Genomic DNA, 10,453 nt, shown 5'->3' on the forward strand with positions numbered 1-10,453 from the left:
TTATTTTATTTTATTATTTAATTTAATTTTATATTTTTCCTTAAAGGTGCAACTATCTGTTAAATTAACACATACAGTATATTCATTACATCAAGTGTTTTCTGTATATTACGTGTTATATATTAGAAAGCTCATTTATACCCATCTCTGTATTGAATTAAATTTGTGCATTTATTCTTTTAGGTTTGTGACATCATCTTGAGACATTTAGAAGCATCTGATCAGTGCTACACTGCTGCCGGCAGACAGGTTCCTACAGGACTACAGCCAGTTCTCTGAACAGTCTGTACAGCCACACGGCAAGAGACAACACACCAAACATGGACAGATTTTATTCATGAACATTCAGATGTCAGATGTGAAATCACGCAAGAATTCTTGAAATCTCAGGAAAATACAGATTTCAGAGGAAAAATTTCACGTGACCTCCAGAGGTCAGATGTAAGTTCTGAGTAAATAAACATTTGAGACGAGGAAGAAGCAGTGTTGATCATTTGTGAACTATTTTTAACAGAGAATAAACAATTCAAAATGACCTACAACATCCAGCTGTCTTTCTGGTGAGTCATGACAGTTTTTTATGTCTTCTGTATTTTAGATTMCCCTCAGTGTTTACGTTACCTCGCTTTCTGATTTGCTATACATCACATTCAACAGGTTGCAGCTTGTTTGTTCTTGGATGAACACCACACACGCTTTGATATCAAGCCAAGACAATCCAGTATGTTAATTATCCCTGATTTGAGGTTGGAGCGGTCCAGTCGTCCTTCCAAGTCGACTAGATTCATTCTTAACTCCACACATGACAGSAAGATCTTCTAAGATTGTCTTTAAAGCCATCACAATAATTTTAGCTTCCTTAGATTGTCAGAAGGGTAAAATTGGGCCAATTTGAAACAATTATCCTGCCCTGTGAACCCGGCTTTACCCAATGCTGAACAAGACCAAGCTGAAGATTGAACAGGCTCTCATCTAAAGCCTGGATGAGTTCAGGAGCTGCTGCAGTGGTGCTGTGGCTCTGTACCAGCTCTTCATCGAGAACAATCTGCAGGACACCTCAGAGACTGGGACTCTGCTGAAGATTCTCATCACATCTCCTCTGACCACAGCTGAATTTGASAGRAGCTTCTCAACACTGAAGAGAATCCARACTTTCTTCAGGTACACAGTATACCTGAGGCACTGGTCATGCTCTCTGTAGAGAAGAATCTTGTTAAAACGTGTGGCAGAGTGGTTAGGGGAGTCGTCCTGGACCCGGTAGATCACCCATCCAGCTGTCTCAGTTGTTGTGTCCTTGGSCAAGGCACTTCACTCCTAATGCCTCTGATGTGTGTCCCATCAGTGTATGAATGTGATAGGCACTGATTAGTCTCCATAGATAATTGTACATGTTAGCTTTGCAGAGACCTAGTAGAGTGCTGTGTGAATTGATAAATGTGGACACAGATTGTAGWGTGAAGTGCTTTGAGTGTCCTGGATGGAAAAAAAGCACTAAACAAGTACAGTCCATTTACCATTACATCCCTGACTTTAACCAGAGTCATTAAGAAATTTACATCTCAAGCACAGAAGGGCAAARTTTATGTACAAAAGATAAAACRTTACAGGACATTGTAAGGCTGTTTTTATTGTTTTATTGTTTAATAAATACACTGCCGTGATACAACTTAGTACGTTTGATTTATTTTTGAGATATGTCTATTTTAGAGTTGTAGCCCACCACTGTTAACTAACTCAAAACGCACAATGCTAAACATATAAACAAAAGAATTGAGAGGCTAACACAGCAGTGTTAACAAAATTAGTCATGCTGTTAGCTTAGGGCTGATAAGTGTAACTATGCCCACCACTGTCCTGATGCATCTCAGTAATCCAGGGCAGGTAGATATGCCCACCACTGTTTAGATGTTGTATTTTGACCTTTATTCAGATGTTTCTTTCTGAGTGTCTGTTGAAGAAAGAAACAATCTGTTGAACAGGTCTGTAGAATTTAAATATTGTTTTTTCAGAGGTATRTTCTGATGTCCTGGATCCTGAAGGAGACTGGTCCATTGAATAAGTCACAACGTGTAGGTTTAATTATTCAGGTCTTAAAACTGRAGAAAGTCAAGGGACACCTCAGGGTTGCAGTGCCTGCATTCAGGATCGTGGTTTTTGATCAGTTCCTTTGCTGGTCTGTGTAGGCGGTGAAGACTCAGAGTTCCTGAGTACTGTGAGGGCTGTTGGTCTACAGTCTGGCCAATCAGACACTCTCAGAATCCTCTACCTGCCATTCTTCACAGGGACAAAATTCTGCACTGTGCTGCTGACCTGTCCTCAGGTCTGTGTCCTTATTCTTTAAACAAATCATTTTATTTATTTACGGTTTTACAACCCTAGTTCTAATGTAGTTGGGACGTTGTGTGAAACATCAGTAACAATACGATGATTTGCAAATCCTTTTCAATCTATATTCAGTTAAATACACTACAAAAACAAGATAATTATTGTTCAAATGCATACATTTTATTGTGTGGGTTTTTTTTTTTAATTTGATGACTGCAACATGTTCCAAAAAAGCTGGGACAGGGTCATTTCACATTTCCTTTTAACAACACTGTTTGAGAACTGAAGACACTAATCAGAGACTGGCTTTTAAACTTTGTCCTGACAACAATATGGACAGTCATGGAGGACACAGCATCCATGATTTTCAAAAACATTTTGAAATGTGGACTTGTCAGACCACGGGACACTTTTCCACTTTGGTCAATCCAAATGAGTCCAAATTCCTTGCATTTGTACCTTTAAAAGCTTTGTTTGTAAACTGATGAACTATTTGCTCACAGTTGTTTGTAAAGGGGTGAACCTCGCCCCATCCTTGCTTGTGAACGACTGAGTCTTTCTGGGATGCTCCCTTTTAGACACATTGGTGACACCTGTTTCCAATTACCCTGTTCACCTGTGTAACACTGTGAACATTCTTTAACTTTCCCAGACTTCTGTTGCTGCTGTTTCAGCTTTTTGGTACTTGTTGCAGTCATCAAATTCAAAATGAGTGAATATAAAAAAACAACTAAAGATTATCAGTTTGAACATTAAATATCTTGTCTTTGTTGTGTATTCAACTGAAAATAGGCTGAAAAGAATTTACAAATCATCTGTTTTTACTTGTTTTACACAACATCCTAACTTCATTGGAGTTGTACTTAGACAAGATGTGACAGAAATTACATTTTACTATGTTTGTATGTTGTTCATGGTTCTGTAGGTAGGGGATATGGTGTACATGGTGAAGGCTACAGCAGAACTACCACTTCCTTCTCCTGTCTTTGCAAAGCCAAGTTCTGACTCGAGTTTCATTACAAAGGATTCTGGTGAGAAACTTTTCTCTCGATTGCTCCTCAGAAAACAGTAAAACATCACAGATTACTGTAGCTGCTTTTGCACTAATCATACAGTGGGTTGCAAAGTTATTGGGCCTCATGCAAGAACATGTTCGTATTTTTATCCTAAATTTCTCTTACTTTTGTTCGTACAAAGGGTTCGTACGAACATGTCACGTCAGATTCAACAAACTCTTCTATCTTCAGGAAAAGTGTGTAAATGAGCTGCGTAAATTTCCACCCGTTCTATCCAGCTGCTCGTGCACGCGAGAGGAGATTAGCATAATTACCACCCCAAAAACACCATATAAGGCTATGCCTCAGATACAAGGAAGTGTTCATTCATTCATGAAAATGACAGCGAAAACTGAAAAAATAAAAACTTTACTCTTTCAGAGATTGAAGTCCGTCTGTCAGAGATCCAGAAAAGAAAATCTGTCATTTTTAGCAGCTCAGCTGTGGAATAAAAAAGAGCTGCTAAAAGTATAAACAACTATGTTAAATCATTTTCATTTATTCAGAAGCCGCAGCGCAGCGCTGCTCACCGTAAACCCCCCCCCCCCCCAGCGCGCTGCGGTGGTCTCAGATGCGGGTTTAAAATAATCATTTTAAAATGTTTTCAAAATAAGTCTGGCACTTTGGAGAAAATCCAGGACTTGATCATGTATCCCCTCTTGCCTGGGAACGTCTCGGTGTCCCCCAGGACGAGCTGGAAAGTGTCTCTGGGGAGACCGGGGTTTTTCTCCTGCGCTCTCCCCCCGCCGCACCCGATAGCGGATAAGCCGGCCGGACGGACAATTTATATTATATATTAAAATTATAACTCTAATTCAAGCAGAATAGCCTATTGTCAACATAATTATGGAGTGTAATTTATTTTCAACTCAAAATATCTTCAAACTAACAAAATATAAAGTTATTAGTGAAGAAAACCCGTCTGGAAAACAGCAGACTGACTTCACGTAAAATATACGACAGGTCTGGACCACTCGTGAATTTTGTTCGTATCTGAAAAAAATCGTAGAATACGAAAACATTGGTGAATGCCACAAATTCTCCTAAATCACTCGTACGCACAATTTAAGAACAAATCTGTGCGTACGAACGGTTTTTGCATGAGGCCCATTGTTCCATCCAGCTTTCCTTAGACTCTGACCAGTTTCTCATTTTCTGCCAATCAAAAAAGCATTCCCACAGCTTGATACTGCCACCAACATGCTCCACAGCAGGGGCGGTGTTGTTGAGAATAATACGAGCTTAGACAGCCAACTTAGGTTGGTGAGTTTTAAGAGCTAGCTTAGTCATTAGCAACTTTAATAACTGTCTGAAGAAAGTACATAAATATTCATAAACCTACCAATAACTAAGCCCCAATCTGTTGCTCTGTTTTTGTCAGTCTGGAACAGATTTGACACCAATAAAGCAAAAACTGATGTTAATCTGCTCTGGTGGACACAGCTCACCAAAATGTTAGCATTGTTAACTCAAAATTCACTGACTAAAAATAAATTAAACTGCTAAACAGGTGAGCAAGTTTGTGGAAGCTAACACTAAACTGTTGAACAAGTAAAAATTGGCAGAAGCTAGCACTGACAGCTAATTACCAACTGCTGTTACTGTCACTCAGTCTGCGCCTCACGTTTTCATCTCCTTCCAGCTGAAGACTGGTGGGACTGACACAAACCTGTTGATGTTAGCTTGTTAGTTAGCTGTTAGCAGACTTAAAGTTGGCAAACCTACTTTTGTAGAAACTAACTATCCACCATCTGTGCAAAATGTACAAGAAACCCTTACAAAAGAAAGAAGTCTCAAAATAATTGCCATTACCATGGGGTTATAAAGCTCTTCTGACACAAAATGGCAGTTGTGACATCAACCCCCGAGACAAAGGAATGAACTACAAAGATTTTGTAGTTCAATAGGAAGAATACCATTACCAATTACTGGAGCCCCTTCATTCCACTACTTATATCTGTTTTTCTCCTGTTAGACACAGGTGTGTCTGTGCTCAGGCTTCACTGTCATGTCGGAGACGTGTGTGAGGAGGTTTTTCAGGTGTCCCGGGTCAACGAGTCCTGGGAGAACGCTCTGGCTGTCTGGGCTCAGCACTGCATGAGCGCCGGCGAGCGCAGGAGGCGACTGCTGACCCACACTTTGTACAGCAGCACCGTGAGAGAGTCCACGGCCACACACAAGTTCACAAAACAGATGGTACACACACACACACAGACAGAGAGAGAGAGAGATCCTGGTTGCTGTTGCAATGAAAGGATTCACAGTTTTCTAAATGTCTCTCTTTTTTTCAATCAGCTCTTAAATGTTAAGCACAGTAAAGGGATAGAATACAACGTGGAGGTTTCTTTGCCGCAGTACTTCTCTTTACCTGAAACGGTTGTAATACCTGTGAAGGAGGTGAACACATCACAGGAGAACCCTGCAGGTACTRGTCCACCATGAACACAATCTGTAAAATCAAACAAATCAGTCTGATTACACCATCTGATTCCTTCTTCAGGTCCAGTAGATTGTGTGAACATTCCACTGAGGTTCCAGGCTGACTCTGTGGGGCAGTTCACCACTAACATAGCTCTGACTTCATTTAGTGACACCAGAGTGTTTGTCCTAGAAGCTCAGGTCACTTCACAGGTAATTATAACCTGATCAAATGGACTTTTATTCTGTTCGTTATGTGAAGACATTTCACTTCTCAAAACTCTTCATTCAGAACTCTTGTGTAATGTGTTGAAGGACTGTTTCACAAACCAGTAATAGTTTTAAGAAAGTATGCTTAAAACCTCAGCCCTCCTAGACTCAAACTCCTGCCCCTCTAATTAGTCTCTATCCTCTGAGGACATGTTCAGCTGATGTAAATCCACTTGTCCTAAAGTTTCAGAGCAGCTGTGTGGGTCTAAAGATGGTGTTTTGAAATGTAAACTTCCTCTGAGGAACTCTGAGTAGCATACATTTCTTTTAAAAAAAATACCTACTGTTTTTCTGAAATCTAGAAAACAACACACACATTAGTATTTCTATCCTTATTAGGACCATGTAACATTCATTTCTCTAGCATAACCTTGTCCCTAAACTTAACCCTGACCCTAGAATGGTCTAGGTTAAGTATGGGCGACACGGTGGCTCAGTTGGTAGAGCTGACGCCTCTCAGCAAGAAGGTCACTGGTTCAAATCCCAGTCCGGGTATCGTTCCACGGCGTCCCGGTGTCCTCTTTGGAAGTATAAATTAGCATGCATCCAATGTCAAATTGGGACACTGCTTGGAGAACTGCCCCAAGAGGTCTAGGGGCTACCTGGCTGTGACTTACTCAGGATGGGGTGCCCTTCCCCAGCCATGGGGTGTGTGGTTGTGCCCCCTGGAGGTCCGGGCGGCATTTTGGTCCAGAGCTTCGCAGGAATGGGTCCCTGTCCCCGGGTATGGTTTCAGGACATCCCAGGGCAACCTTTGGAAGTATTAATTAGCATGCATTCAAAGTCAAATTGGGCCATCGCTTGGAGAACCACCCCTGGATGTCAGGGGGTCTCTGTGGCTCTAAGTTATCTAGGGACAGGACCCTGTCCCCAGGTATGGTTCCCGTGCACCCCGGTGCCCTCTCTGGATGTATCATTTAGCAAGTAGTTAATGACAAATTGGGAATACTTAGAAAAATTGTCCCTGGAGGTCCGGGGGCCCTCTGGCTCTGTGTTACCCGGGCTGGGGTGCCCTTCCCCGGGCACGGTGTCAGTGGTTGTGCTCCCTGGAGGTCCACGCAGCATATTGGCCAGGCTCTCCCTAGGGATGAGTTCCTGTCCTCGGGTATTGTTCCTGGGTATCCCCAGGCCCGCTCTGGGTGTGCCAATTGTCATGAAATGTATGATAAATTGGGGGGATGGGAGGTTGAATTAAAAGTCCATGCAGGTCCATGGGTTGTCTGTTTCTGGACAAGTTTCTTGAACCAGTGAAGTATGCTGTGGCTGAAGAAACATCGGCATGCATGATAATGTCAGTAAGGGAATCTTTTTCCACAACTAGGGTTAGGTTTCAGCCCGGTGAGGGTCCAACGGTTGTTTCAAGGTGCTAGGCTAGGCAGGCTCCCCGGGGCTGGAGCAATTGTTCCATGGGCATGGCGTAAGCGTTGGTGGTCCTTGCATGCTTTTACGGGAGGTGTATTCAGCATACAATTTTGTCATAATAGGATGACTTGTCATGAAACACAAAAACCTCAAAAAAGTTGCTAATTTTGTTTAAATTCACCCATGGAGTCCCTGATTCTGTCTTCCCGGGATTCAGAGAGCCTGTCCTGGGAGTATGAAGCAGCTGCTGCCATCCCCGGAGGCTCCAGGGCTGTGAAAATGTTTTTTGTCCCTAACCTCCCCAGAAAACGAAGTCGAAAATGTGCAATCTGAGGAGACCTTTTTTTTGGATCAAGGTCTTTTTATTATTATTTTTTTAACAAACCACAAAAAAGAACAGACTTACAAAAACAGAAAACAAAACACACACACCCAAAATCCCTCCCATCCCTCCCCTCCTAAACTGGATCCACTGAAATAACAAAAATCGATCTACTATTCATCAAATGATACAATGAACAGGTTTGTGTATGATGAAACAATATTTAACCTTTACACAAAATTATCTGCCGAAATTTTTTCTACATACAGTAAGATATAAATGGCTGCCAAATGTCAAAAAATTTGTTTACAAATCCCCTAACAGTATATCTAATCTTCTCTAAATGAATGTAAGACATAACTTCTCTTAACCAATGACCATATACTGGAGGATGTGGATCCTTCCATCGAAGAAGAATAAGTCTTCTAGCCAKTARAGRGCAGAAAGCTAACACCGTCCTCTGATGTTCACTGAGGGAAGCTTCTGCTTAGAGCCACCCCAAAAAGAGAAATGAGTGGTGATGGATGAACAGTTCGTCCAAATAGTCCTGAAAAGGTGTCAAAGATGCCTTGCCAATATCCATGTAACTTTGGACAGGACCAGAATGTGTGCAGAAGTGCGGCAGGGGATTGTCCACAGTGATCACACGTCGGATCCAAGTCCTTTTTGAATTTGCACAATCTGTCCTTAGACCAGTGTAGACGATGTACTACCTTGAATTGGACTATAACATGTTTCACACATATTGAGGACGAATATATATTGTGAATAATTTTTTGCCAAACTGTGTCTGATATGGATTCCTCCAAGTTCATCTCCCACTTGCCCTTCAAAGAATCTAAATTGGAGTCAGAAAATGAGCTGAGCAGAGAATAAACTCTACTCATAGAGCATTTTGTTACAGACTTACACATCAGAATCTCATCTATAAGAGAAGTTGGGGGGYGTAGAGGAAAACATCCAGAGCTTGACATTACAAAATGTTTCAGTTTTAAATACCTGAAGAACTGTGACTTATGGATGTCGAATTTCTGTGCTAACTGTTCAAATGAGGTGAACTTATTGTTTATATAAAGATCATTCAGAGAAGTTATTCCCTTTAAACTCCAAGTATTGAAAACAGAGTCCATTAGTGAAGGAGCAAACATATGGTTATTTGATACTGGAGCAGACAATAATAATTCTGTACTTTTAAGCGACTTTCTGCACTGATTCCAGATTTTTATTGTGTGAGTTACAACGGATTAGAAGTATAAGTTGAGATGGGTTGATTAAACGGTAACCGGGAGCAAAGTAAAGCAGARAGAGAGCTCGCCGTGACTGATTTCCTCTCTAGATTTACCCAAGTAGGAACAGGATTGTCGTCTCTCAACCAGTACAGTAAGGCTCTTATGTTAGCCGCCCAGTAGTAATATAAAAAGTTGGGGAGTGACAAGCCACCAAGACCATGGGGTAACTGTAGCATCTTACTGCCTATCCGTGGATGTTTTTTATTCCAAATAAAGGAYGACAATTCACTATTTAAATTTGTAAAGAAAGTCCTGGTGAGGAACACTGGCACGCTTTGAAATAAAGTAATTTGGGCAATATTGTCATTTTAATCACGTTGATTCTACTCCCAGGGATAGAGGCAGGGATGCCCATGTGGCGATGTCCTTCTTAAGGTTCACCAGGAGAGGCAGAAAGTTTGCTGTATAAAGATCTTTGTGACTGTGAGTAATCCAAATACCAAGGTATTTAAATTTGGCAGAGCTAATTTTGAAAGGAACTGGACCCATATGCTGCTCTTCTATTGGAGTCACAGGCATCAATTCACTCTTTTGAAGGTTAACCTTGTACCCAGATGTTTCCAAACTTTTGAAGTAAAAGAAGTAACACAGGAACACTAGACAAGGGATCTGAGATAAAAAGAAGAGTATCATCTGCATATAAGGAAACTTTATATTTAGTGCCAAACCGATTAATACCTTTAATCTTAGGGTTGTTCCGTAAAGCCACTGCGAGTGGTTCAATCGCGATTGCGAATAAGAGTGGCGAGAGTGAGCACCCCTGCCTCGTACCACKTTCCAATTCAAAATAGCTGGATAGATTACTGTTAGTGCGTACTGCTGCCATTGGCAAGGTATATATCAGCTTCACCCATGAAACAAATATAGGGCCAAAGTTAAACATCTCCAAGGTCTTAAAAAGATAGTTCCACTCCACCCGGTCAAACGCTTTCTCGGCGTCCAGCGAGATTAAAATTTCATTGCAGTTGTGACCGGGCGGAGCAGAAGTATACAGCACATTAAACAACCGCCTGATATTAAAGAAGGATTGATGATTTTTAATAAAACCGTTCTGGTCAGGTGCAACAATTGTGGGGATAATCTGTTCGACTCGTTTTGCCAACATCTTTGTAAGAATTTTTACATCGGTAAAAGCGATATTGGGCGATATGAACTGCAGCTCAAGGGGTCTTTATCCTTCTTTAAAAGCAAGGAAATTACCGCCTGACGCATAGACAGTGGCAATTATTGTGTAGCTAAGGATTCCTCAAAAACTGATAATAACAGGGGAGAAAGTAGATCCGAAAATTTCTTAAAGAATTCTGCCAGAAAACCATGTGGTCCTGGAGATTTTCCATTTTGCATGTTTTTAATTGCAGAGTTTATCTCAGCTAAAGAGAAATCTCTTTCCAACTCATTAGATAGGTCAGAAC

General features: G+C 41.2%; 1 protein-coding gene across 1 annotated transcript in view; it reads left to right on the plus strand.

The window, feature by feature from the left end:
- LOC106527344 (uncharacterized) overlaps window positions 1-10,453 on the plus strand; it is a 130,155-nt gene that overhangs the window by 73,627 nt on the left and 46,075 nt on the right. Inside the window, exons 45-49 of the mRNA XM_014022186.1 lie at window positions 2,184-2,320; window positions 3,251-3,356; window positions 5,356-5,576; window positions 5,676-5,805; window positions 5,881-6,011. Of these exons, the coding sequence (XP_013877640.1) occupies window positions 2,184-2,320; window positions 3,251-3,356; window positions 5,356-5,576; window positions 5,676-5,805; window positions 5,881-6,011 (725 nt within the window). The remainder of the gene's footprint in view (window positions 1-2,183; window positions 2,321-3,250; window positions 3,357-5,355; window positions 5,577-5,675; window positions 5,806-5,880; window positions 6,012-10,453) is intronic.

Source organism: Austrofundulus limnaeus, unplaced genomic scaffold (assembly GCF_001266775.1).
Source record: "Austrofundulus limnaeus strain Quisiro unplaced genomic scaffold, Austrofundulus_limnaeus-1.0 Scaffold320, whole genome shotgun sequence".
NCBI lineage: Eukaryota > Metazoa > Chordata > Actinopteri > Cyprinodontiformes > Rivulidae > Austrofundulus > Austrofundulus limnaeus.